The sequence below is a fragment of the Chlorocebus sabaeus genome, chromosome 5 (assembly GCF_047675955.1).
Source record: "Chlorocebus sabaeus isolate Y175 chromosome 5, mChlSab1.0.hap1, whole genome shotgun sequence".
Lineage (NCBI taxonomy): Eukaryota > Metazoa > Chordata > Mammalia > Primates > Cercopithecidae > Chlorocebus > Chlorocebus sabaeus.
In genome coordinates this window covers 71,869,050-71,896,811 of record NC_132908.1, presented here as the reverse complement: position 1 = coordinate 71,896,811, position 27,762 = coordinate 71,869,050, and the positions used below count along the sequence as shown (strand labels likewise).

General features: G+C 57.5%; 2 protein-coding genes across 6 annotated transcripts in view; one reads left to right on the top strand and one right to left on the bottom strand.

Annotated features, from left to right (window-relative positions):
• Nucleotides 1–11,831, top strand: part of BCAR1 (BCAR1 scaffold protein, Cas family member) — a 45,301-nt gene extending 33,470 nt beyond the window's left edge. For all 5 annotated transcript variants that reach the window (XM_038008261.2, XM_007994083.3, XM_007994084.3 and 2 more), the window contains exons 3-7: nt 2,419–2,580; nt 2,757–2,873; nt 4,104–5,201; nt 6,105–6,194; nt 10,039–11,831. In XM_038008261.2, the coding sequence (XP_037864189.2) occupies nt 2,419–2,580; nt 2,757–2,873; nt 4,104–5,201; nt 6,105–6,194; nt 10,039–10,551 (1,980 nt within the window). In that variant the 3' untranslated portion in view covers nt 10,552–11,831. The remainder of the gene's footprint in view (nt 1–2,418; nt 2,581–2,756; nt 2,874–4,103; nt 5,202–6,104; nt 6,195–10,038) is intronic.
• Nucleotides 11,832–15,034: 3,203 nt separating this feature from the next.
• LOC103233308 (chymotrypsinogen B2-like) lies at nt 15,035–17,741 on the bottom strand. The gene is made up of 6 exons (XM_073014942.1): nt 17,690–17,741; nt 17,288–17,440; nt 16,708–16,811; nt 16,531–16,610; nt 15,949–16,292; nt 15,035–15,675 (listed from the first exon to the last, which is right to left on the bottom strand). The coding sequence occupies exons 1-6, from the start codon at nt 17,739–17,741 to the stop codon at nt 15,437–15,439; spliced, it is 972 nt and encodes a 323-aa protein (XP_072871043.1). The 3' UTR covers nt 15,035–15,436.
• Nucleotides 17,742–27,762: the final 10,021 nt, after the last annotated feature.

Sequence of the window (27,762 nt, the reverse complement as noted above, 5' to 3'; positions counted from 1 at the left end):
GAGCGGGCTGTGGTGCTGGCCCCTCGGGCCACCATGACCCAGGTCGGGTGAGCCCCTTGCACTTGGGTGTGTCCTGGTGGCCGTGGTCACAGCGCTCCTGTGGTGCTCCATTTCCCGAGGAGGAAACGAGGCTCCTGAATGGGGACCTGGGGATGCCAGAGCCAGGAGCCAGCCTAGGTCAGGGGTGACACCCATTTTGCAGAAGTGGGGAGACCAGCCACTGAGCTCCAGGGTGGGGGCCCACCTTGTCCCCTTCTTCCAACCTGATGCCTGCCTCTTGGACCCTGACTGGGAGTCTGGGATGTATTCCTGAGTTCACTCATCCCCTTGCTTGATGCCTGATCCTGGCGGAGGAGAGGGGCAGCACCCTGGCCCTGGTGCTGCCTGGGTTCCGTGCGTGCACCTGGCAGTTGGCCTGTGTTGTGTTTTCTCTGCTTGTATGAGGCGTGTGTGTCAGAGACCGTGTGGGTGTTATGTCAGTGTCTGTGACTCTGTCCCCTCCTCCTGGGCTCTGGCTGTGTTCCCCTAACCCCCAGGGGACCTCCAGGCCCTGCTGATGGGGTCTCAGGTGTGTAGCAAGGTGGCCTGTGATTAGCAGCGTCATTCCCCTAACGAGCGTTTTCCGCTGGTGGCTGCCTTGCTCTGTTTTTCTAACAGAAACATTTGGTCACTGTGGCTGCCTACTGCCACCCGACTCAGCTCCAAGAGTGGCGGGCAGCCGTTTGCCTGGGGAGGCTGGCCTGAGTCCAGCTGCGCCCCTGGGCCTCACCGCGTGAGGTTGGGACGGCCACCAGCGGGTGCTCCTGGAGGATGCTCACGCCTCCCTCCTGCTGGTGCTGGGTCCTGGCTGAGCCTTGGGGCTGGGTCCCCACCTGCCTTTGGGAGGCTGGGAGGCCTGGAGAAGCCTCGGGCCGTGCCTCGAGGCCCAGCCAACCTGCCACGTCCCTCCGCCCCGCCTGCCCCACTGTTGGCAGGTCCCTGCGTCTAAAAATAGTTCTGGAGGAGACTCAAGTCTGGAGCGCGTGGAGGGAGATGAGTCTGGAGAGGCAGCCGCCAAATGCACTCCCAGACGCACTGGAGGGGGGTGGGGACACCCCGCGGAGGCCCCCAGCCTGTGGGGCTCTGCTACCAGGCGCGCTGGAGACCCAGTGGGCCCAGCTCTGCTGCGCTGCGGGGGGCTCTGCCAGGCCTGGGGCTGCTGGGGGGTGCTGGGCGTCTCTGCCGCCCCCATGCCCTGCACCCCCTCACAGCACCCTCAGTGAGCAGGGCTGGCTGCCTGCCTGCATTGGGAGGGCCTCTCGGGGTTCAGGGGCACTGGGCCCGAGGGAGAGGCTGCTTTGGCGCTGCTGCTCTGGGGGATGTGCAGGGAGGCCCTGAGTCAACCCTGTCCCAGACATCCCCTTTGATGAGGGAACAAAAGGTCTTTCAGTGGAGAGAGCTGAACAGGGAGCCTGGTGGTGGAGGCGTGTGGGCGCAGTGTGCCAGGGGCTGGAGAATCCCACCAGGGAGGCCTTGTCCTCCCCAAGGCAGGAGGCCTTTGGGGAACGAGGCTGCCTGGCATGGCCCCTACCTCCTTCAGGCCATTACTGGTGAGGGGCAGCGTGGCCCTGGGCAGGTGCTTGTGCTGCCTGCCTTGGCCGCCCCGGGCTCTGGACCAGGGTAAGAGAGCCTGGGGAGGGGAGGGCTGGCCCTGGACCTGCCTCCCCTACTAAGTCTCATCCTTTCAGGTCGCTGGGGATCTTACCTGCTGCAGGCAGCTCCCCCGGGGCAGGTGCGGCAAGGTGGGGCAGCCTTGGTTCCAGCTGCTGCGCCCCCCCAGCATACGCTCAACTTGCCCCTCTGCTCCTGTCCTCCAGAGTCTCCCCATGCTGTGCTGTGGGGCAGGGGGTGCTAGGCTCTGTCTGGTCCTGGGCTGGACGCAGTCCCCTGCTGGGCCGATCCTTCTGAGGAGGCTACAGCTCGGTGGTGTGGGCAGCAGGCTCCGAGGCCTCCGACATGACCTCTTGTCCCTCGGGGCTGGGCGCCCCAGTCACGGGGGGTTCCTTTCCTGTGGGTAGTGCCCTCCAGAGCCAGGGCCCCAGCCCCTCACCCCACCGGTGTCCCCCACCGTCATCAGCTCACACCCATACTCGTCTGTGGAGCCTTCCGGCTCAGCAGGCTGTAGAGATGGCGGTGTTCTGGCCCAGGACCAGGCAGCTCTGAATAAAACCCGGGGTTCTTGCTGTACCCAGCACTACGTTCCGCTGGAGGAAGGTCAGAGGGTGCAGAGGGGGTGAGAACTGGCGTCCTTGGGGAGCCCCGTCCCTTCCACCTGGTGTGCCCTGCCCACCTCCCAAAAGGACGTGGCGCCCAGGTGTGAGTGGAGCCTCCCTGAGGGCCGGTTCGAGGGCAGCAGTGAAGTCAGCTCTCTGCCCCCAGGTGGTGGTGCCCACCCGCGTGGGGCAGGGCTATGTATATGAGGCCGCCCAGCCGGAGCAGGACGAGTACGACATCCCGCGACACCTGCTGGCCCCGGGGTCACAGGACATCTATGATGTGCCCCCAGTTCGGGGGCTGCTTCCCAGCCAGTATGGCCAGGAGGTAGGTGTGGGGTGCACAGCAGTGGGAGGGCAGGGCGGCGAGTCTGTGCCTCTGCTTGACCCTGGGCAGGGAACTGCATCTTCTCAGCCATGGCCAGGCTTGGGGGCAGTGCCGTGGGGTTTCTGCCTTTCCCATTCCCCCTGGCGCCATTAACCCTCCACTGTTTCTGCCCGCAGGTGTATGACACGCCCCCCATGGCTGTCAAGGGTCCCAATGGCCGAGACCCGTTGCTGGAGGTGTATGACGTGCCCCCCAGCGTGGAGAAGGGCCTGCCCCTGTCCAGCCACCACGCGGTGAGCACATGCCAGGGCCAGGCTGAGACTGTGGGGTGTCTGGGTGTGTGCACTGGGGTGCTGACCAGTGTCTTCAGGGCTCGGGGTGGCGGGCAGGCAGAGACTGGCTCCAGACCCGGGTTCTGCTCCTCACTGGATCGTTGACAGAAGAGGAAACCAAGCTCTCTTCTGAGCCTCAGCTGCTGCTTCTGCAGAGCTGCCTGTGGGAAGGCCTTCCCCATGAGCTCCTGAGAGGGTATCTGCAAGGTGACCACAGGGTGTGTCATGTCACCTGAGATACTTCCAAGAGTGAAGGGGGGACTAGTAATTATGTGGGAGCATCAGGGACAAACCAGGACTGTCCGGAGCAAACCAGAATTTGATCCCCTGATAATACCCGCAGAGCTCAGTCACACAGGTGCTGCAGAGTGGAAAGTTCCCAGGTGGTGGTGGTACTGGGTGGTACAGCGGTGGTGGTGGTGATGAAATCATAATATGATGGTGGTGGCAGTGGCAGTATGAGAACTAACCTTTCAGTGAGTCTGAAGTGACACAATTATGTGAATTAACACGTGTAATTCCTTGAGAGGAAGCTCTCCCACCTTCAGGTTCTAGAGCTGGCTCGTCCCAGAGCTGTCATGGATGGGAATCGTGAAGGATGTGTGCGCCGGGGCTGTGTGTGTGGCTGTGTGTGTGTACATGTGTGTGGCTGTGTGTGTGTACATGTGTGTGGCTGTGTGTGTACATGTATGTGGCTGGGTGTGTGTACATATGTGTGCCTGGGTGTGTGTACGTGTGTGTCTGTGTGTACATGTGTGTGCCTGTGTGTGTACGTGTGTGTGCCTGGGTGTGTACATGTGTGTGGCTGGGTGTGTGTACATGTGTGTGGCTGGGTGTGTGTACGTGTGTGACTGGGTGTACATGTGTGTGGCTGGGTGTGTGTACATGTGTGTGGCTGGGTGTGTGTACGTGTGTGACTGGGTGTACATGTGTGTGGCTGGGTGTGTGTACATGTGTGTGGCTGGGTGTGTGTACGTGTGTGACTGGGTGTACATGTGTGTGGCTGGGTGTGTGTACATGTGTGTGGCTGGGTGTGTGTACGTGTGTGACTGGGTGTACATGTGTGTGGCTGGGTGTGTGTACATGTGTGTGGCTGGGTGTGTGTACATGTGTGTGGCTGGGTGCTGCCCCCAGCCGCTGGGGTGGGCAGATGGACGGATGGACAGCCTTGACTGCCGCTTGTCCCCCCAGGTCTATGACGTTCCTCCATCGGTGAGCAAGGATGTGCCTGATGGCCCGCTGCTCCGTGAGGAGACCTACGATGTGCCCCCCGCCTTCGCCAAGGCCAAGCCCTTTGACCCGGCCCGCACCCCACTGGTCCTGGCTGTGCCCCCTCCAGACTCCCCGCCGGCCGAGGACGTGTATGACGTGCCGCCCCCGGCTCCTGACCTCTACGACGTGCCCCCTGGCTTGCGGCGGCCGGGCCCAGGCACCCTGTATGATGTGCCCCGTGAACGGGTGCTTCCTCCCGAGGTGGCTGAGGGTGGCACGGTTGACAGCGGTGTGTATGCGGTGCCTCCCCCAGCTGAACGTGAAGCCCCGGCGGATGGCAAGCGCCTTTCGGCCTCCAGCACCGGCAGCACACGTAGCAGCCAGTCCGCATCCTCCTTGGAGGTGGCGGGACCGGGCCGGGAACCCCTGGAGCTGGAAGTTGCCGTGGAGGCCCTGGCACGGCTGCAGCAGGGTGTGAGCACCACCGTTGCCCACCTTCTGGACCTGGCAGGCAGCGCCGGTGGGACTGGGAGCTGGCGTAACCCCTCTGAGCCGCAGGAGCCACTGGTGCAGGACCTGCAGGCTGCTGTGGCTGCCGTCCAGAGTGCCGTCCACGAGCTGTTGGAGTTTGCCCGCAGCGCCGTGGGCAATGCTGCCCACACATCTGACCGCGCCCTGCATGCCAAGCTTAGCCGGCAACTACAGAAGATGGAGGACGTGCACCAGACGCTGGTGGCACACGGTCAGGCCCTCGACTCTGGCCGGGGAGGCCCTGGAGCCACCCCTGAGGACCTGGACCGGCTGGTGGCCTGCTCGCGGGCTGTGCCCGAGGACGCCAAGCAGCTGGCCTCCTTCCTGCACGGCAATGCCTCGCTGCTCTTCAGACGGACCAAGGCCCCCGCTCTGGGGCCCGAGGGGGGTGGCACCCTGCACCCCAACCCCACTGACAAGACCAGCAGCATCCAGTCACGGCCCCTGCCCTCACCCCCTAAGTTCACCTCCCAGGACTCGCCGGATGGGCAGTACGAGAACAGCGAGGGGGGCTGGATGGAGGACTATGACTACGTCCACCTGCAGGTGGGTGCCGCCTGCCCAGCCCCGGCTCCTCTTCTGCCACACGGGGCTCCCGTGCTTAGGGGGAGATTTGTTCCCAGCTGGGCCTGGTCCCTGGCAAGGCCCTGTACCCTCCTCTCACTCTGACCTTCCTCACCCCACATTGGCCCCATGTGCTAGCATGGCCACGTCATCGAGTCCTTCATGGAGTCCCTCGGGCTGGTGTGTCCGGTGACCAGCAGCAGTGACTGTTGTGTTGGGAGACAGATCTGCAGAAATGTGCATGCAGAGAAAGATCCTCCGAGGGTGGGGGAGCAGCAGGAGGTGGCAGGAGGTGGCTGGGACTGCTTCTCCCAGGCCAGGCCCCGGAGCAGAGGCCTGGGTGCCAGCCGGGTGGGAGTCCTGGTGAGGAACATTCCAGGCTGAGCTGGGCCAGAGAGGCATCCAGGGGCAGGGAACAGGTGGCCAGGCCTTTAGGCCAACAGGGAGAGATTGGGTTTGATTCCTGGTGTGGGAGCCTAGGCAGGCAGGGTGGAGCTTGTGGCCTTTCTGCAGGTGGCCCACCCTATGCCCAGTCTCTTCCTGGACTGGCAGGCGGTGAAAGGGGCAGCCAGGGCTGCTTCCTAGGAAGCCACCTTATCTGTCCCTGCATGTGCCAGCCTGTGTATGTGGGGCTGTGTCCCCACATGGGCCAGCCTGAAGGTGTGTGTGTGTGTGTGTCCCCATGTGTCAGCCCGGGGGATGTGTGTCTGTGTCTGCCCCTGCCCCTGCATGTGCCAGCCTGTTTTGTGTGTCTGTGTGTGTGTGCGTGTGCGCGCGCAGCACCGCCTGGTGGCCACTCAGCTCACTGCGCCCCCACAGGGCTGGCCTGCTCTTCTGGCTCAGAAGAGAACTGGCCTCAGTGCAGCCCCTGTCTCTCCCCTCCAGGGGAAGGAGGAGTTTGAAAAGACCCAGAAGGAGCTGCTGGAAAAGGGCAGCATCACGCGGCAGGGCAAGAGCCAGCTGGAGCTGCAGCAGGTGAGGCCCTGGAGCAGAGCAAGGCCCTGCCTTGCCCGCTGACCCCCTGAGCCCTCAGCTCTTGCCCCGCAGGGCCGACCCCGGGTCCCCAGCTTCTCCCCACACATTGTCTGGTAGTTCTCAGAGCTGGGCCCAGCCTGCGACCCCCCTGCCTCCTGACCATCTTCATCTTTTCATTTGGTTGGTTTTAAAGTTGTCAAGAGTAATTGTTGGAGACATTTAGGGAGTTAGAGAGTGGGGTGAGAGCAGAAAATAGACCCCTCACAGCTGCCATAGGCTTGGCTCGGGGCTGGCTCTGCCTTGCTCCTTCCTCCAAGCTGCTCCCTGCGTGTCCGGGATGGTGTCCTGTGGGCATTCGACTCTTCTGTCCCAGCATCTGCCATGGCATTAAGCATTCTTTGTGGATTCCTTCAAAGACCACATAGCATCTATTGAATGTTTGTATTGTACCCACACTTCCTTAGTATTATTTTATTTTTTTTTTTGAGACAGAGTCTTGTTCTGTCTCACAGGCTAGAGTACAGTGGTGCAATCTCGACTCACTGCAGCTTCAGCCTTCTGGGCTCAAGTGATTCTCCTGCCTCAGCCTCCCCAGTAGTTGGGATTACAGGCGCCTGCCACCATACCTGGCTGAATTTTGTATTTTTTGTAGAGACAAGGTTTCACCATGTTGCCCAGACTGGTCTCAAACTCCTGGGCTCAAATGATCCACCTGCCTTGGCCTCCCAAAATGCTAGGATTACAGTGTGAGCCACCACATCTGGCCCCTTATTATAAATACACTGCTATGTTTATATGCTGACATATTAATAGACTTTTCTTCATATTTTGAATCATTTACTGAGGGTAGGAAAGAGGTATGTAAAAAAATATTAAGGGAGCTTTATTCCGATTATGAAGATAATTTTAAAAGTGAAAATACAGGGTAGTACAAAGTGAACATAAAAATATCACCCGTCAAAGCTCCCTCACCCACCCTCTGGGCGTCAAGGAAGTGGCAGAGGCAGGGGCCTGAGACCCACGACGCACAGCGGCGAGGCTGCAGCTGTCTCATGAGAGCTCGGTGAGGATCAGTGAAGAGTGGAAGAAGCCCGGGGAGGACCCGGCACATAGAGACATTCAGGAGACGTTAGACATTGACATCTCAGAACCGTGGCCGGGTGGGAGGGGTGAGGGCTGAGAAATTACCTGTCGGATACAGTGTACCCATATAACAAAACCGTACCTGTACCCCCTGTTAAATCTATTACAACACCCAAGAAAAGAATGTCACACCTGTAATCTTAACACTTTGGGAGGCTGAGGCAGGAGGATCACTTGAGGCCAAGGGTTTGAGACCAGCCGGGCCACATAGTGAGACCCAAGTCTCTATATATTAATAAAAATTAATGGCTCACAACTGTAATTCCAGCACTTTGGGAGGCCAAGGCGGGCAGATCACTTGACGCCAGGAGTTTGAGACCAGCCTGGCCAACATGGTGGAACCCCATCTCTACTAAAAATACAAAAATTAGCTGGGCGTGGTGGCATGCACCTGTAGTCCCAACTGCTTGTGAAGCTGAGGTGATAGAATCATTTGAACCCAGGACGTGGAGCTTGCAGTGAGCCAAGATCGCGCCACTGCACTCCAGCCTGGGCGATGGGTGAGACTTTGTTTCAAAATAAATAAATAACTAATAATTGTTTTAAAAACCTGAATGCCGAGGCGGGTGTATCACCTGAGGTCAGGAGTTCGAGACCAGCCTGACCAACATGGAGAAACCCCATCTCTACTAAAAATACAAAAAAATTAACCGGGCATAGTGGCACATGCCTGTAATCCCAGCTACTTGGGAGGCTGAGGCAGAAGAATCGCTTGAACCGAGGAGGCAGAGGTTGCGGTGAGCCGAGATTACACCACTGCACTCTAGCCTGGGCAACAAGAGCGAAACTCCATCTCAAAAAAAAAAAAACCTCCTGAAATATCAACAATATATGTGTCTATATCTCCGTCTGTAGAGAGAACTCTGGGATCGCTGTGTTTTCAGAAGTGGCCATGTGCTGTATCCTTCCTCTGTGCGCCTCCAGCACTGCACCAGTTCCCTGCTGTTGGACACTTAGGCTGTTCCCAGAGTTTTACTTTTGTGAACAATGCTGTGACGAATACAAGTCTTTGCACTTATCTGATCAATCACTTAGATAACTTGGTAGAAGCTGGATTAAAGGGCAAGAATATATGTGAAAAACTCTAAAGATGTAGAATTCCAAAGCCAAGGACATAAAGTCCATGTTAAATGCAAGCCCATGGAGACTTACTCATGAGAACATCTATTGCCCCATTTTTGTATCACTGAAGAATCTGAAATCTCCACCTGCAAAGTGTCTAATAGGAGAGTATTGGTTCAATAAAGTATGGACATTTGTGCAGTAGAATATTATATAACTATTAAGAGTTGTCAAAGAATAAAAAGGGCTGGGCGCAGTGGCTCACACCTGTAATCCCAGCACTTTGGGAGGCAGAGGTGGGAGGATCATCTGTGGTCAGGAGTTTGAGACCAGCCTGGCCAACATGGTGAAACCCCGTCTTTACCAAAAACACAAAAATTAGCTGGAGGTGGTGGCGCAGGCCTGTAATCCCAGCTGAGGCAGGAGAATGGCTTGAAACCAGGAGGCAGAGGTTGCAGTGAGCTGAGATCGTTCCACTTCACTTCAGCCTGAGTGACAGAGCAAGACTCCCTCTTTATAAAAATAAAAATAGTTTTGAAAAAAAAAGAACAACAAAGACCCACAGAGCTTGTTGCCTGTGCTCTGTAGGGCTCACTGCAGCCTCGACTTCCCAGACTCAGTGATTCATCTGCCTCAGCCTCCCAAAGTGCTGAGATCACAGGCATGAGCCACCTCACCCTGCCTCACCAGAGCTTTGCAAAGAAAAAAAGCTGAGTATGTATCTCACTGGCTAAGAGAACGGAGAGATGGATTTCACCAAATAGCTGCCTAAGGGGGACAGTGCCAGGTTCTGAGTGTTAGGAGGGGGAGGTTTACTATTGGTTTTGCTCATTGTGGCTTGGAGCTTTGCGCCTAGGGTGGGACAGAGCTTACCTGTCCTGAGTGTGGGTGTGGCTGGTAATTTCCGGGGCCAGAGCGGCTTAGTGAGGACACGTCGTCCCCTTCAGCTGACTCCCAGGCACAGGAGTGGAAATGTTAACTTTCGTGTGGGGTTCTGGAAGGTGACGGTAGCAGAGGTTCTGTTTAGGGGCGTTGGATTACAGGTGATGTCTTCCTTTTTTCTGTTTGATAGATTTGAATCTTTTTATAATGTGTATGTTACTTTTGAACTAAGGAGAAAATTTTTTTAACTTTCTGTTTTGAAATATTTATAGATTCACAGGAAGTTGCAAAGATAGGGTCGAGGGATGCCCAGTGCCCTTCAGCCAGTTTCCCCAGTGCCACGTCTCAAGTCACGTGGGACAGTACCCAAGCCAGGACAGTGACCGCCCCCTGACCCCAGGCTGCCACTTTTCTGTTGTCCATCTTGTCATTTCAAAAATGTTCAGGGCACGGAGTCTGGTCTTTTGAGATTGGTGGAAAGTAACTGAACAGCCTCCAGAAGACTTGCCATGGTTCCTGGTCCCGTCCCCGGGAGAGGAGACTGCCGGTTTCCCCACAGGCCCGTCCCCGGGAGAGGAGACTGCCGGTTTCCCCACAGGCCCGTCCCCGGGAGAGGAGACTGCCGGTTTCCCCACAGGCCCGTGCACTCTGAGTAGCAGCCCTTTTAGAGAAGCCCAGCCCAGGGTGCCCAGGTCTTGGCCTGTGGTTCTGACTCGCCTGAGAGCCTAACCCTGCTCCTGCTTCCCTCCCGCCCCAGCTGAAGCAATTTGAACGACTGGAACAGGAGGTGTCGCGGCCCATAGACCACGACTTGGCCAACTGGACACCAGCCCAACCCTTGGCCCCGGGGCGGACAGGCGGCCTGGGGCCCTCGGACCGGCAGCTGCTGCTTTTCTACCTGGAGCAGTGTGAGGCCAACCTGACCACACTGACCAATGCCGTGGACGCCTTCTTCACCGCCGTGGCCACCAACCAGCCACCCAAGATCTTTGTGGCGCACAGCAAATTCGTCATCCTTAGCGCCCACAAGCTGGTGTTCATTGGGGACACACTGTCACGGCAGGCCAAGGCTGCTGACGTGCGCAGCCAGGTGACCCACTACAGCAACCTGCTGTGCGACCTCCTGCGTGGCATCGTGGCCACCACCAAGGCCGCCGCCTTGCAGTACCCATCACCTTCCGCTGCCCAGGACATGGTGGAGAGGGTCAAGGAGCTGGGCCACAGCACCCAGCAGTTCCGCCGCGTCCTAGGCCAGCTGGCAGCCGCCTGAGGGCCGTGACCCCAGGAGGGAGGCGGGGGAGGGGCATGGTGGTCCCAGCTCCCTGGCTCCCATCTCAAGAGTGGCTGCGCCACAGGCTTAGAGACAGGACCCCAGCTCTGCCTCGGGCCTGGGACCCTGGATGCCCAGGAATCTGTATATATTTATGACTGGGCAGGGTGTGGGGCCATGCCTCCCCAGGAGCCGAAGCCCAGGGGTCGGCCAGTGGCCTTCCCCAGCATGCACCACGGGCTCGGGGCGGGTCACCAGGCAGGGTCTGGAGTGTGAGGGCCCCGCAGCCTCCAGGACCTCATGCTGCCCCGAGGTCTGAGCCTGGCCCTGCGAGGGTGCCATGTCCCCTGACAGGGCCAGTGCAGTTTGGTGTGTCCTCCGCCTTACCAGAAGACCCTGAAGAACTAGAACTATTTTTCATTATTGGTTTTCCAATCATTTGACTAATAGTCTCCATTTAAATAAAGTTTTTAAAATGAAGAGCAGCTGCCTGAGGGTGCCAGATGAGAGCACCCCGGGGCAGGTGACGGTTCAGGGAAGGCACCCAGGGGCAAGTGTCATGCATGGCATCTCCCAGAAAAAAACTAAGGGACACCGAGGCTGGGTGTCTCCTGCAGGTGGGGTGAGGCCCTGGGAACCAGGGCAGAGCCTGGGCCCAAGAGAGGAGTTGGGGTCAGTTTCGGAGCTACAAGGTCTGGGGCCCAGAAGGCACAGCCTGGGCGTGGCCCCCTCGAGCCCTAGGGAGCTGCCACAGCAGCGAGCACCTGCCCATGCCCACAACTGGCATCTGGAGCGAGGGCAGATCGGGGCAGGAGCAGCTGCAGGAGGGGACGGGTTCCTGTGAGCCGAGGGCACCGTCAGGGGCTGCATCTAGAACTCTGCTTAAAAGAATCTCATCCCAGCCCGTGGAACTCCCGAAGCACACGCGGAATTACACGTGGATCTGGCCTCCAAGTTGGGAGGGAGGGGCCTGGAGAAGACCTTTGCCCTGGGGAAGTGTGCCCCCCGTGGCTCCCCCACCCAGCAGCCCGCAGCCCAGATGGAAGCTCCAGGGTGCCTGGAACCCCTGGTGCTCCTCCCAGCCCTGACCATTCTGATGTCAACATGCGCCTTGGGTTCCCTTCTGTATGAAGAAGGGGGTAGTACTGGGTGATCCTCAGCCCTCCTGATCTTACCTCTACGGAGGGGTCCCCGTGACAGCATCTGTCCCCTCAACTCAGCCACATCATGCTCAGCCCACCCTCCTTGGTGAGGACACAGAAGTAAAGGTGTATGCAGTGGCTCGCAGTGGCTTTGTGTTTTACACAGACGTGGGGTAGGGAGGGTCTCGGCCTCCACGGCTTCCCAGGCATGAGCTTCATGATGTGGGCATCCACGTCCGGTGAGAACGGGAGGTGCTGGTGCTGCTCCAGGACACGATGCCCTCCACGGTCCAGGGTCCACCCTGGCAGGCAAGGGCTGCCGGAGTTGCCCTGCAGGCAGGAGGGGATGTGTCGCCAGGCTGAACTGGGTGCCGGGGCCTGGGAGACCCTGACCTGGCGGAGTCCAGCGAGGGATGCAGAGAAATGGCAAGCGTGGGTGCAGGGGCTGTGCCAGGGTCCTGAGGCCTGGGTTCACGTGGCAGCCCCAGCTCTGCCATGCACACTCCTGGAGGGAGCTGGGGCAAGTGGCTTTCATTCCTGCCGGGGCGCCATTCGTCCCGTGAGCTGACCTTCCAGCTCAGAGGGCTGGGGAGAGGAGGGAGTCCCCAGGCAGCCTCACCTGCCTGGTCCAGGAAGCTGTGAGCCTGAGGCCTGGCCCTTGTAAGGCCTGGGAAGGAGGCAGAGAGGAGTGGGGAGCCCAGACCTCCATCAGGGGACTGGAGAGTCCTGGAGTACATTGAGAAAGGAACAGGACTGGGACTGGACGGGTGAGTCTATGGAGACGCCAGGCAGGTGGAGTCTATGGAGACTGAAGGAGAATAGCCCGTGGCACGTGATTTTTAATGATTATCTTTCCACGTTTTTCTACAATGAACAAAACTTTATCATTGAAGACACCTGTCAGGATGCTTTCAGACGCTTTAACACGTGGGAAGGAAAAGACAGCTGGGAGAGGCAGGTGCCCATGGGCCCTGGCAGCCAAGGGTGCAGGGTGAGGCCCAGGCCAGCTGGGTAGGGGCACCTGTATCCTCTCACCTCCTCTCCCAGAGGCTGATTTGTCCCATGGTGGCGTCACGAGCCACCTCTGCATGCCTGTGTGGCCTTGCGTTAGCCATCCTTAGCACCTGGAAGGCCTCCGGGTGAGAGCCAAGGTCAGACGCCCCGGCCACCACACGGTGGCTCTTCTGGAGAGTGAGGGTGGCAGACGGTGCTTGGGCTCATGGGGGTGAGCCCCGCTTGGCCACTGAATCTCATGGTGACCTCAGGGCATCCCTTTCTCACTTAGGGCCTCAGTTTCCCCACCTGCACAGTGAGGACGCAGGACCTCCCAGGTTTCCCCAAGGTGTGATCCTGGTGGCCTGAGGATGTGCAAAGGTGGAAGTGGGGTGCACGGCCCGGGGTGGACGTCTCTTGCAGGCTCTGCCTGTGGCCGGGGAATGGGGGTGCTGGTTCCCCAGCCTGCAGTTCATTTCCGACCCTTTTCCTGCTGGTTGCAGGGTGTAGTTGGGGTTGGGAAGAGGGGGTGTCACTCCCTGACACCTGGTGGGCCCCAACTCCTCAAGCTCAAGCCTCACCTGACCCCTAGTGGGCAGTGGTGACCACCCAGCCCCCGCAGAAGTGGAAGCCAGGTTTGCACTGGGAGGATAGGACTGACAACTCCCACAAGGGCAGGAGGGACCTGAGGGGCGAGGGCTGTGTAATCCTAGCACTTTGAGAGGCTGAGGCAGGAGGATCACTTGAGGCCAAGAGTTCAAGACTAGTCAGGCCATATAGTGAGACCCAAGTCTCTATGTATATATTAATAAAAATTGTTTTAAACTCCCCACCTCTAGTTTGGCCACCACCCAGGGTACCCCCCACTGCATGGGCAGGACCCCACTCTGATCCGCAGGGACACCTGCCAGGCCCAGGAGCTGGGGATGGCATCCTCCCCATGGACATCCTGGATAGGATGCTGAGTCAGGGTGGATGGTGGGGACCCTGCAGCCTGGGGTTGGGGCAGGGCAGCCGGCAGTTGATGGTGTCCTTAGGTGCCACTGCAGTGCCCACAGCCCCCTCCCCTGATCGCTGTGCACCCAAGGGAGTGTCCGTCCCTCTCCAAGCCCAGGGTGCTGTGACGTGGTGGCTGGATCTCCCTGGGGCCCTGTGCTCTCGTGGGCTCTGAGTCAGTGACTGGGGTGGATTGGGGTGCGGGGCCTGGGGACACACAAACCCAGGAGGCCGCCCGGGTGCAGGGGGTGCAGGGGCTGGGGGTGGGGGATGGGCAAGAGGTGTGGATGCAGGAAACCGTCGGGAGGCAGAATCTGCAGGGTGTGGGGGCCAAGGAAGGGAGGAAATATGCCCCAAGCATGGCTGAGGGAGCAGGGGTAGTGGCCAGAGGGGTGGGAGCCAGCTGGCAGAGTGTGAGGAGGAAGGGGAGGAGGATCTGACCATGGAGGATGTGGTGCCCCCGTGTTAACATGGCACAGTGCGGTTTTCTGCTTCTGGGCATTTGGGGCTGAGGATGGGCGTGTTTGACCTGGGGCTCCCAGCCTGCCTGAGCCTCGAACTTTCAAGAATCACTGCAGAGAGAGGGAAGCCCAGCGATCCAGAGAAAGGCCATGGGGTGTCAGAGGGTCCCCATCCTGTCCCCTGAGCCCACCAATCACGGCCCACCTCGCCACCACCCCCCTCATCAGCAGTCCTTGCGTTGATAACGCTCCTGGCTCCAGCATGTCTGGCAGCGCTAGGAGTGGCCGTGGGAAGATTCCCTGGAACCGCAGGTGTGTGCGCCAGAGTGAGTTCGTCCCCCTTACTGCCCACGCCCTGTTGCAGGGCCCTGAGCAAGGGAGCAAGGGTGGGTGGCAAGAACCCTGCCGCCCGGGGGCAGGTGCTGAGGATGGGGGCCAAGGTCCTCCCAGTCCCCACCAGCCACATCCCCCGTCTGTCTCTGCACCCCTTTTTATCTGCCTGTGTGTTTCTGGCCACTCTTCGGGAAGCAGGAGCCTGAGTGGTGGGAAAGGTGACTAGGGAAGGATCCTCCCAGAGGCTGCCAGTGCCTGGCCTAGCCCAGCCCAATGGGGGCCCAAGTTCTGGAGTGGAGTGAGGCTTTGGAGGCCCCAAAACAGGAGACGGACAGCACCGACATGTGCTCCACGGGTTTACTGAGGTTCTGTGGGGAGCAAGGTCGGAGGGAGCCACGGGCTCAGTTGGCAGTCAGGATCTCCTGCACCCAGGGTATGAGCTTGGTAACATGGGTGTACATGCCAGGGCTGGAGGTGGAGCAGGTGCCACTGCCCCAGGACACAATGCCCACGAGGGTCCAGGCTCTGTCCTTCTGGCAGACCAGGGGGCCGCCGGAGTCACCCTTTGGGAGAGGAAGAAGGGGACTTGGATCTGGCAGCCCAGACAGACTGGTCCCAGGGGTCACTGGACATAGTTCCCAGGGACCAGGCCAGGACCCCACACACAGCAGCGGCTCAGCATGGGTCATGAAAGACTCCAGCAGCTGCTTGTGTGGTTCATGCCCCTGGAAGCCTGAGCCACCCTGGAATGGGGCCCTTTATTGGAAGCTTAGTAAAGCTGGTTTGACCAATAGGAGGAAGAGCCTGGTGGGGCTGGCCAAGGGGTCCTTGTGAGAGAGGGAGGGCTGCTGGAGCCCGCTGGCCTGCTGGGATCCACTGCCCAGGTTGTGCACTGCACAACTCCAAGGGCCATTGGCTCTGACATTGGCCATGGAATTTTGCAACAAGGTGACTCTGGCATCAGGAAGGAGTAGGGTTAGTAGATGAGGGCAGAGAGGGGTGGGGAACCCGGACCTCCCCTGCACCCCGCTCGCCTGGCCAGGGCCTGGGCAGGGCCAGCCTCACCTTGCAGGAGGAGACACCGCTGGCCCCGGCACAGATCATCTCGTCGGTGATCTTGCTGCCCCAGAACTTCTTGCATTCGGCATTGGACAGGAGGGGCAGGGCCGCCTGCTGCAGCTTGTCAGGGATCTTGTTGGCTGCAGGATAGCAGGAGGGTCATGGGCAGGCATGTCAGCCAGGGCAGGGCTCACCCGGTTGGGCACTGCTCAGAAACCCCCTGTGCAGGCTCCTCGTGATCCGACCTGGATTTTATTTGCATTTGGGGGATTTTAAATTTGGGGGATTTTAAATTCAGAAGATTTTAAATAAAGGGGCAGTTAAGAATGTGTTGGAATTTAGAGCCAAACAGTCACGAGGGCACTCCACAGCCAGGCAGCCCTGACCCCAGAGGCAGCCCCACGGCCCCTCACCGTTGTACTTGGTCTTGCCCCAGCCTGTGGTGACGCACACTGTCCCCGTGGGGAAGTCATCGTCGGCGCTGGGCAGGCACACGGCGGACACCGTCTGGGAGAAGACGGCGGGTGTGGCCAGCTTCAGCAGGGTGATGTCATTGCGCACGGTGAAAATGCTGAAGCTGGGGTTCTTGAAGACCTGGGGGTGGGGGCCAGAGTGCCAGGGTGAGGCCCTGGGAGGAGGCAGGACCTGCAGGCTTCGAGGACACAGACTCCTTCCCTGGTGCCCATTAAGGAGCAGTCCATCCCCAGGGCCAGAATGGGAACCATGAGGCCGGCCCGGCTCCACTGGGCACCTGTCCCTGAAGCAGCCCAGGGGTCTCCCCCCATGCCCGCTGCCCCTGCCCTCTGCCGCACGGGGCCTGGGTACCTTGGCGATCTTCAGGACCTAGATGTTCTCCTCATCAGAGCCCTGGTCAAACTCCCCGGCCACGACCACGTCAGAGGTCCTGGGCAGAGCGTTGTGGGTGAGAGAACATGCCCTGCTCCCCTCCCACCCAGCTGGGCTGGAAGCAGAGCTCGAGGCTACCCGGTCCTCACCTGACCCCGCAGTGGGCGGCGGTGACCACCCAGTCCTCACTGATGAGGGAGCCTCCGCAGAAGTGGAAGCCGGTTTTGTCCTGGCAGGAAGAGGGGGAGGGTCAGCAACTCCCACCTGGCGGCACCCCCAGCCTGGCCCCTACCCAGGGTACCCCCTGCCTTGCAGAAGCCCCTCACCTGCAGGGACACCTGCCAGGGCCGGCAGCCAGGGACGGCGTCCTCCCCATTGATGATCCTGGTCAGGCCGCTGAGCATGGGGGGGATGGCAGGGACCCCACAGCCTGGGGGCAGGAGTGGGCTGAGGCGTGGGTACCACTCACCCAGGTCTCAGTGTTCCAGCCTCCTCTCACTCACAACTCTTTTCCAGTCTCTGGGACCTAGGCTGGCTCCCACATCCCCTCCTCTGAGAAGTTTGCCCTGGCTCTCCTCTCGCAGTACTAGAATCTCCGGGTACAATTGAGTCCAAGGCACTGGACTGTGGGCTGCTGAGGAATGGGGTGTTGACCCCTCCTCAGTTCAGAGAAGCCACACAGGTGGAGCGTGCAGTCCCGACACTCAGGCTGGGGGGCCAGACTCTGTGGATTTCACCCTGGCTCCCTCCCTGCCCAGCTAAGCCACTCAGTGTCCCCATCAGCAAAGTGGGGATCACACCATTTCTGACCTCTCAGGTTTGGAAGAGTGAGCGGCAGAGCGCCAGCTCTGCACCTGGCACCCAGGAAGTGCTCCGTAAGCAGGAGTTTAAAAGGATGAGGCTCGCCTGAAAGGTTTGGACTGAACGGTGCCAGGCCCCAGCTGCCCACATGCTCACCACCCAAGCCTGTACTGGGGCCACTGACTGTTGGGGGGTTTCCTGAAGGCCTCAGGGCGGCCCCCCAGACACCCACCTCCTCCCCTGGGAGCCTCAGGTCGGCTGGGGGTGAGGAAGGGGAGCGGGACTCCCCAGCTCCTGAGCTCCGAGGTGGCAGCTGAGCCTGGGAGGGAAGCTGTGACCTGGTCCAGGTCTTGCAGTGCCCACGGCAGAGATGGAGCCGGTGACTCGCCCAGGCCCACACTGTGGTGCACAACTAAACTGGAACTGGGACCCTGCTGCCCCTTGCTGGCCTCGGGGCTGGGAGTGAGGGGAGACAACCCTTCAGCCTCCGCGGGGCCCGGCCCTCACTGAAGGCGGTGCCCAGGAGGGCCCAGCAGGAGAGGATCCAGAGGAAAGCCATGGTGCCGCTGGCGGGGAGGTGGGATGCCTGTCTGTGGGTCCCTGTTGTAGCCCTGTGTGCCGGCTGTTATCTGGAGACGTTGGGGCAATAATCCCTTCCCTGGGAGTGGGCAGGAGGTGTCAGTGCAGGGCTGGCCAGGGAGCCTGGGATGACAGCAGCTGTGGCCTCAGCTGAGCTGGGCTAACCCAGGTGGCCTTTTACCATGGCCTTTCTCCTCCAGGCCCAGGCTTGGGCAGGGGCCTCCAGGGACTGAGTCCAGCAGCCCCGGGTTTGAGCCCCAGCTGAGTCTCTTGTGCTCTGCAAATAATTCACTTGATCCTTTCATGGTTTGAAAACCCCTGGGCAGGCCGGGCGCGGTGGCTCACGCCTGTAATCCCAGCACTTTGGGAGGCCGAGACGGGCGGATCATGAGGTCAAGAGATCAAGACCATCCTGGCCAACACGGTGAAACCCCGTCTCTACTAAAAATACAAAAAATTAGCTGGGCGTGGTGGCGGGTACCTGTAGTCCCAGTTACTTGGGAGGCTGAGGCAGGAGAATGGTGTGAACCTGGGAGGTGGAGGTTGCAGTGAGCCGAGATTGCGCCACTGCACTCCAGCGTGGTGACAGAGCGAGGCTCCGTCTCAAAAAAAAAAAAAAAAGGAAAAAGAAAACCCCTGGGCAATGTGACCAAGTAGAGGAGAGACTGGGGGAGCAGGCCTGTGCCCCATGGTGTAGCCAGAGGCTGGGATGCAGGTGTTCCCTGGGTCCCACGGGATGGCTAAGGAGGCTCAGTGAAGGCCCAGTTGACATCTGTGTTGGACACTTGGGCTGTGTACAGGGGAGGGGTAGCTGCCCACTGTCCTCATGCTGGGCCACCCCTGCACACAGGTGCCAGCACACCTGGGCCCTGGAGCCAAGCATGTGGCATCAGAGGGCAAGACTGGGTCTAGGGCCTGATGAGAACTGATGGAGGCTGAACCTCAAGGCAGAGCATGGGCAGGGACACCTGGTTCCTGGAGTGGGTGGCAGCATGGGTGGTGGAGCCCTTTCTCAGCAACTGGGAAACGGGGGAGGGAGAAATTTTGGATTGAGGCTGGAGGGCAGCCTCAATCCAAATCCAGGTGGAGGGCAAGTTCCCCAAAATGCACAGGGAAAGGGTGCCTCGTGGCTGTTTTTAATTCCACCGCATTGATGACTGCAGCATGTGTGTTTACAGCACGGGCTTTGGGGTCAGGCAGCTGTGGAGCTGTGGGCAAATGACTTGCCGTCTCTGATCCTGTATGTAATTGAGGATGTTTAGAGTATGGGTCCCATGACAAAAGGAAGAGCCTTCTTGAGCGCAAGGACCAGGCCAAGCACACAATCCATGCTGGCGGGGCCCCTACGTTCCTCTTTCTTGAGTGAATCGCCTGTCCAGGCCCTTTGCTCATTCTAGAAGACTGTCTGGCGACAGAGGGGTGGACAGGCACCAGCCAGGATGGGGCGTGGCCTGGTCTGGATGAGACGCACCCACCTCTGCACGCACGTGGGCTCCTCCTGCCAGCCAGCGCCTACCAGGCCCTCGGGAACAGCTGAACAAAACAAACCAATTCCTGCCTGTAGCAGCTGACTGGGGGAGGAGGCTGGAGAGTTGAGGGAAAAGAGTCAAGTTTTAAAATAAGTAAAATATACACACCAGCAGCTAAGGAGTTATTCTTATTACTGATACTGAGGCCGGGAGGGCCTCACTCTGAGGGCGACATTGAAGCAAACAGCCTAGGGGTTGGTGGGAGCAACCCGGAGCATCCTCGGAGGATCGGAAATGAACCGGGGTCGCGGGACCCAAAGAGGCCTGCGTCCTAAGGGCAGCGAAGGGCTTAGAAGTCAAGGGGGGCCGGGCGCGGTGGCTCAAGCCTGTAATCCCAGCACTTTGGGAGGCCGAGACGGGCGGATCACGAGGTCAGGAGATCGAGACCAGCCTGGCTAACACGGTGAAACCCCGTCTCTACTAAAAAATACAAAAAACTAGCCGGGCGTGGTGGCGGCGCCTGTAGTCCCAGCTACTCGGGAGGCTGAGGCAGGAGAATGGCGTAAACCCGGGAGGCGGAGCTTGCAGTGAGCTGAGATCCGGCCACTGCACTCCAGCCTGGGCGACAGAGCCAGACTCTGTCTCAAAAAAAAAAAAAAAAAAGAAGTCAAGGGGGCAGGTCCAGGAGGGCCCTAGAGAAGATGATACTAGAGCCTCGGGGGCAGCCCCTAGCTATAAGCTGGCCGGGGCAGAGGGGGGAAAGGGCGCGGCGGCCGCACGCCGTCAGCCCTCACCTGGCCTGAGTGACCCGTAGTCCCAGCTATGTGGCCTTGGGAGCTGACGGCTGGCCAGGACCCTGCCTGCCATGTCCCCACCCCGCACTGGGAGCTGACGGCTGGCCAGGACCCTGCCTGCCATGTCCCCACCCCGCACTGGGAGCTGACGGCTGGCCAGGACCCTGCCTGCCATGTCCCCACCCCGCACTGGGAGCTGACGGCTGACCAGGACCCTGCCTGCCACGTCCCCACCCCGCACTGGCTACAGAGGCTTGTGGGAACTGTGCAGCTGCAGCGGCGGGGGCGGGGGGGACAGGCACACACAGGTGTCCCCACTCCACTGCTCCTGGGGATGGGACCCCCCAACCCACACTGCCCTCCAGCCCCCCCATGGGATCTGGACCCAAACGGCGAGGAAGGAGCCCAGGGACACTCAGGACAGATGAGTCAGGACACACGAGACCCAGGGCCCAGGTGGGTGGGGGAGGCAGAGCCGTGGCCTTGGCCAGAGTGGGAGCAGGAGGGATGAGCTGGGGGTCCCCACATGCTGCAGCCTCCTGGCCACTTCTTCCTTTACTTATGTTGAAATGCCCCCACTTAAAATGCATATAAAGCCAGGTGCAGTAGCTCATGCCCATAATCCCAGCACTTTGGGAGGCTGAGGCAGGAGGATCACTTGAGCCCAGGAGTTCAAGACCAGCCTGGCCAACATGGTGAGACCCCTATCTATCCAAAAAATAAATGAGTCAGGTGTGATGGCACATGCATGGAGTCCCAGCTCCAGGCTGGGACTTGGGAAACTGAGGTAGGAGGATCACTTGAGCCTAGGAGGTGGAGGCTGCAATGAGCAGTGATCATGCCACTGGACTCCAGCCTGGGCGACAGAGTGACAGCCTGTCTCAAGAAAACAAAAAAAAAAGCAAGTGGATATAGGTAGATGACTTGTGAGGATCCAGGCACCCTTGTAACCACCACCTGCACCAAGGCAGAGACCATTTCCTTCACAGCCCCTTGGCAGTCAGTCCCCCATCTCCAGAAGCACCCCCTGTTCTGATTTCCTTCCCCGGAAGGAAGGTTTTGGTTTTGGTTGAGAGAGGCTCACTCTGATGCCAGGCTGTAATGCAGTGGCATGATCATGGCCCACTGCAGCCTCAACCTCCTCAGCTCAAGCAATCCTCCCACCTCCGCCTCCCAAAGTGCCAGGATTACAGGTGGAGTCATCGCACCAGGGGATGTTGTTGTTATTGTTAAATTTAAAAAACTGTTAGCAGCCAGGTGCAGTGGCTCATGGCTGTAATCCTGGCACTTTGGGAGGCCGAGAGGATCCCTTGAGCTCAGGAGTTCAAGACCAGCCTGGGCAACACAGTGAGACCCTGTCTCTAACAACAACAACAAAAAAAGCCAGGCACGGTAGCTGGCACCTGTAATCCCAGGTACTGGGAAGGCTGAGGTAGGAGGATGGCTTGAGCCTGGGAGGTGGAGGTTGCAGTGAGCTGAGATCAGGCCATTGCACTCCAGCCTGGGCGACAGAGCCAGACCTTGTCTCAAAACAAAAACAAAAACAAAAAAACCTGTAAATTGTGGTAATACACATAACAAAATTGACCATCGCACCCGTTTTTTGTTTCTTTGCTTGTTTGTTTTTGAAACAGAGTCTCACTCTGTCGCTCAAGCTGGAGTGCAGTGGCATGATCTCAGCTCACTGCAAGCTCTGCCTTCTGGGTTCACGCCACTCTCCTGCCTCAGCCTCCCTGTAGCTGGCACTACAGGCGCCCGTCACCGCGCCCGGCTAATTTTTTTGTATTTTTAGTAGAGACGGGGTTTCACTGTGTTAGCCAGGATGGTCTCAATCTCCTGACCTCGTGATCCGCCTGCCTCGGCCTCCCAAAGTGCTGGGATTACAGGCCTGAGCCACCGCACCCGGCCCGCACCCATTTTTAAGTGTACCATTCAGTGCTGAGTACATCCACAGCGCTGTGCGGCCACTCGTCTCGCGGAACTGAAACTGAATCCTGCCCATCTATTCGTTTTCAGGTTCTGGAGTTTCCTGTGAACAGAACCCAGGTGTTTCTGGAAGTCCAGCTGCTTTCGCTCGGCATCTTGTCTTTGGAGTTCACCCACGCTGTTGCAGAGATCAGCAGCCCCTTCCTTTTTATTGCTGGAATGCACTACAGGTTGTCTATCTGTTCTGTAGTTTTGATCTATTACGAATAAAGCTGCTATAATAACTAAAACAGGTATTAAAACATCCACGGGCAAGTCTTTATGTGGATGTGTGTTCATTTATCTTGGGCAAACACCTAGGAGCAGACGGGGCGCGGTGGCTCACGCCTGTAATCCCAGCACTTTGGGAGGCTGAGGCAGGCAGATCACTTCAGGTCAGGAGTTCAAGACCAGCCTGGCCAACATGGTGAAACCCTGTCTTTAGTAAAAATACAAATTGTAGCCGGGCATGGTGACGTGCGCGGAAAGCTGAGGTGGGAGAATTGCTTGAACCCGGGAGGCGGAGGTTGTGGTGAGACAAGCCAGCCACACAGCACTTCAGCCTAGGTGACAGAATGAGACTCCGTCTCAAACAAAAAAACACCTAGGAATAGAACAGCAGGGTTGTAGGCTGGGGCCTGTGTTTATGGAAACTGTCAAACTGTTTTCTCGGCGGCCATCCACTTTTCCTTCATAGCAAAGCAGAATCTGAGTCCCGCGGCCGCCTCTGAGAGGCACCTTCCTAGAACTCCCTTGCCCCCCTGCAAAAGGCAGAGGACTTGGGGACTGGTACACAATGGGGTTGGGGATGAGACTCTTCTCTTTTTTTTTTTTGAGACAGGGTCTCACTCTGTCACCCAGGCTGGAGTAGAGTGGCACAATCACAGCTCAGCACAAGCTTGACCTCCCAGGTCCAGCCTCCCAGGTAGCTGGGACTACAGGTGTGTGCCACCACGCCTGGCTAATTTTTTCATTTTTTGTAGAGACAGGATCTCTCTATGTTGCCCCGGCTGGTCTCAAACTCCTGGGCTCAAGCAATCAGCCTGCCTCGGCTGCCCAAAGTGCTAGGATTACAGGTGTGAGCTACTGACTGTGCCTGGCTGGGCCCCTTCTCACAGCACCAATGGACGTGTCTAAAATTACCAAGTGGAGCAATTTAATTCAATGGTTCTTTGCCTAAACCCCTTCCACTGGGATTTGTCCCTGTCCAAGTGAGGCTGGGGGGATGTTTTTTTAGTGAAAGCGCTGTGTGCTCCTTGAGCCAACGAGATCCCGTGCAGCTTGCTTAGAAAACAATTGTCCCCTTGCTCTGTGTTGATGCCTGGCTAGCAATAGTGGGGAGATGGGCTGGGGGGGCGTTTCCTGACCCAGGAGGGCAGCGTATGTGGGGATCAGCTGTCCAGCTCAGCCTTTGTGGAGATCAGTGACGCCGGCCCAAATGAGAACCAGCGAGGGCTGTTTATTCAGAGCTTGCCCCAGCAAGGGAGTCGGCCACTGTCGCTTGCATTGACCAAGACGCCAAGGCTGGCAGGGGAGAGGGAAAGCTTCGTGGAGGGAAGAGGAAGGTTCGCTGTGTCCTGGCCGGTGGCTGTTGGTGTGGGGAAGTGGGAGACAGGCTCCTGTGTGGTCTGCATGTTTGTCCTACTGACATTTGTATTGAAATGTTGTTTGTTTCTTTTTTTTTTTTTTTTTTAAGAGTCAGGGTCTTGCTTTGTTGGTCCAGGCCAGAGTGCAGTGGTGCGATCACAGCTTACTATAGCCTTGACCTCTTAGGCTCAAGCAATTCTCCCATCTCAGTGTCCCAAGTAGCTGGGACCACAGGTGCACGCCACCACCCTGGCTAACTGCTTTTGCAGAGATGAGGTTTCACCATGTTGCCCAGGTTCATCTTGAACTCCTGGGCTCAAGTGATCTGCCTGCCTTGACCTCCCAAAGCACCGGAATTACAGATTCGAATCACTGCACCTGGCCGCATTGTTCGTATCCACAGTGGGACCTGTCAGAGGTGATTAGTGCAGGGGGCTCTGCTTCCCAGGTGGGATTAATACCATTAATAAAAGGCGAGGGATGCCCGTCTCATCCTTCTTTGCCCTTCCACCTTCCACCAGGTGAGGACATGGAGTTCAAGGCATCAGCCTGGGGCCAGAATTGCCAACCCTGCCTGTTAACTTTGAATTTGCAGCCTTCAGCACTGTGAGAAAATACGTTTCTGTCCACTAGAAATGACCCAGTCTGAGGTATTCTGTCAGGCAGCACACAGGGCCTCCGGTGCGGGCGAGCTCCCAGTGGGCATTTTCTGTGGTTGTCAGGGCGTGTGTGGCTTTTCAGGGCTGGCCGGTGGGGCTCCTGCTGTTTGGCGCCCGGGGCTGGTGTGGGCAGTGTTCTCTTTCTTTTAGGCGGTCTGGCCCCTGTTCGCATGTGTATTCGGTCTCTCCCCTTCCATGCTGAGTTTTGTGTCCTGGACGCGGGTACCGGGAGCTCCAAAGAGCTGGGGCCATTTCTCAGTTGGCGGCAGGATCTGCTCTTGGAGGTGGTGGGGAATGCTGGGGTGGGTTCTACGGAGAATTGGTGTTCTGTTGTGGCCACCACCCTGCTTGTCACTGAGAGCTCTGATGGAGAGACAGGTCGGCTCCCGCAGTCGCAGTAAGGGGACGCCCGTGTGGGCGAGGGAGTCTTGGGGAGATTTGGGTTCACGGTTCATCATCCTTGTTCTGTCTGCCCAGAAGCCCCTGCCCTGTGTCTCGGGGTGCCCATGCCTGCTGCGTAGCTCCTCAGCTTAGGGAGCACGGTGGGGTCGGCCATCGTGGATTTAACATTTTTTTTTTTTTTTTTTTTTGAGAGAGGATCTCTGTTGCCCAGGGTGCAGTGCAGTGCCACAGTCTTGCCGCAACTTCCACCTCCCGGGTTCAAGCGATTCTCCTGCCTCAGCCTCCTGAGTAGCTGGAATTACAGGCATGTGCACCACACCCAGCTAATTTTTGTGTTTTTCGTAGCAATGGGGTTTTGCCATGTTGGCCAGGCCGGTCTTGAACTTCTGACCTCAAGTGATCTGCCTGGCCTCCCAAAGTGCTGGGACTATAGGTGTGAGCCACCACACCTGTCCTAACAGGTCTTGCACCTCCAGGCCTGACAGGCCCCTGGCTTATCCTCAGCCACATCTGTCCTGTGACGGCTGGAGATGTGGGCTTCTCCAGCACTGCCTCCAAGGCCTTCTGATTGTCAGCCACGCTCCGGGCTGAATATTCCCTTCCTTCAGCCTCTCCTTTTCCCTGAATTTGCTCTCCATAGCCACTGGAAGAAGACTTCTGACTCCACAATACTTAACAGCTTTACCGAGCTGTTATGTGTAATTCACGTAACATACAATTCACCCATGTAAAGCGTGCAATTTGATGGATTTTGGCTTATTCCATTGATTTTATTTAATTATGGTAAAATATATGTAACATAACATGTGCTGTTTTAACTTTTTTTTTTTTTTATGGAGTTTCGCTGTTGTCACCCAGGCTGGAGTGCAATGGCGGGATCTCAGTTCACGGCAACCTCCACCTCCCAGGTTCAAGCGATTCTCCTGCCTCAGCCTCCCGAGGAGCTGGGATGACAGGTGCACACCACCACACCCTGGCTGATTTTTGTATTTTTAGTAGAGATGGGGTTTCTCCATGTTGGTCAGGCTGGTCTCGAACTCCTGACCTCAGGTGATCTCCCTGCGTTGGCCTCCCAAAGTGCTGGGATTACAGGTGTAAGCCACCATGCCCAGCCTATTTTAACCATTTTTAAGTGTACAATTAGCGGCGCTAATTACATTATACAATAGTAATTACATGCACAATTTGTGCAGGCATCACCACTATTTACAAAATTCTATACCCAGTGAACAATAACTCTGCATTCCTCTCTCCCCTCGGTGCCTATGGGCCTCTAACCTAGTTTTTGTCTTTTTGAATTTGCCTATTAAGAAAGTTTCATGGCCGGGCGCAGTGGCTCATGCCGGTAATCCCAGCACTTTGGGATGCTGAGGTGGGCAGATCACGAGGTCAAGAGATTGAGACCATCCTGGCTAACACAGTGAAACCCCGTCTCTACTAAAAATACAAAAAATTAGCCAGGCGTGGTGGCGGGCGCCTGTAGTCCCAGCAACTCGGGAGGCTGAGGCAGGAGAATGGCATGAACCTGGGAGGCAGAGCTTGCAATGAGCCGAGATGGTGCCACTGCCATCCAGCCTGGGTGACAGAGTAAGACTCCATCTAAAAAAAAAAAAAAAAGTTTCATATATTGGGTGTGGTGGCACATGCCTGTAATCCCAGCTACTCAGGAGGCTGAGGCAGGAGAATCGCTTGAATCTGGGATGTGGAGGTTGCAGTTGAGCCGAGATCACGCCACTGCACTCTGGCCTGGGTGACAGAGTGAGACTCTGTTTCAAAAATAAAGTAAATAAAGATAAGACACTCCAAGTCAGCCAGGCGTGGTGGCTCACAAAAAAGTTTTTCAAAAGAAAAAGTTTAATATAAATGGAATAATGCAATACTTGTCTTTGTATTGCTTATTTCACATAGCAGACATCATTTAAGATTCGGCTGGCTGTGGTGGCTCACGCCTGTAATCCCAGCATTTTGGGAGGCCGAGGCGGGTGGACCACAAAGTCAAGGGATTTTGAGACCATCCTGAGCAACACAGCGAAAACGGGTCTCTACTAAAAATACAAAATTAGGTGGGTGTGGTGGCGCATCCCTGTAATCCCAGCTACTCGGGAGGCTGAGGCAGGAGAATTGCTTGAACCTGGGAGCGGGAGGTTGCAGTCAGCCGAGATCACGCCACTGCACTCCAGCCTGGGCAACAAGAGCAAAACTCCATCTCAAAAAAAAAAAAAAAACTCCGTGTTTTGGCATTTGGCATGTATGAGTACCTGATTCATTTTGTGTTGTGTTTGTGTTTGAGACAGGGTCTCACTCTGTTGCCCAGGCTGGAATGTGGTGGCACAAACACAGCTCACTTCAGCCTCGACCACCTGGCCTCAAGCGATCCTCCTGCCTCAGACTCCCATGTAGCTGGGACCACAGGCATGTACCACCACACCCAGCTCATTAAAAACAAATTTTGTAGAGAAGGGGTCTACTTTGTTGCCCAGGCTGGTCTCAAACTCCTGGCCTTAAATGATCCTCCCGCCTTGTCCTCCCACAGTGCAGGGATTACAGGTGTGTGTCCCCACACCAGGCCTGCTTCATTCCTTCTTATGACTGAATAATAGTGGCGTGGAGAGCTCACATTTTACTCATTCCTCTGCTGATGAACAATAGGGGTGGTTTCTATCTTTTCGTTGTCGGGAATAGTGCTGCTGTGAACCCTGGTGTGTGAGTGTCTACTTAAGTCCTTGCTTTTATTCTGGGGGAGTGTACCTCCAAGGAGTGGAATTGTAGGGTTATGAGGTAACTCCATGTTTGTTTGTTTTGTGGAACTGCCAAACTGCTTTCTTTGTACCTTTTTTTTTTTTTTTTTTTAAGACAAGGCCTTGCTCTGTTGCCTAGGCTGGATCTCAGCTCACTGCAGCCTTGACCTCCCAGGTTCAAGTTATCCTCCTACTTCAGCCTCTTGAGTAGCTGGAACTATGCCACTACGCCCAGCTAATTTTTTTTTTTAATTTTATTTATTTATTTATTTATTTATTTTTTATTTTTTATTTTTGAGACGGAGTCTCGCTCTGTTGCCCAGGCTGGAGTGCAGTGGCTGGATCTCAGCTCACTGCAAGCTCCGCCTCCCGGGTTCATGCCGTTCT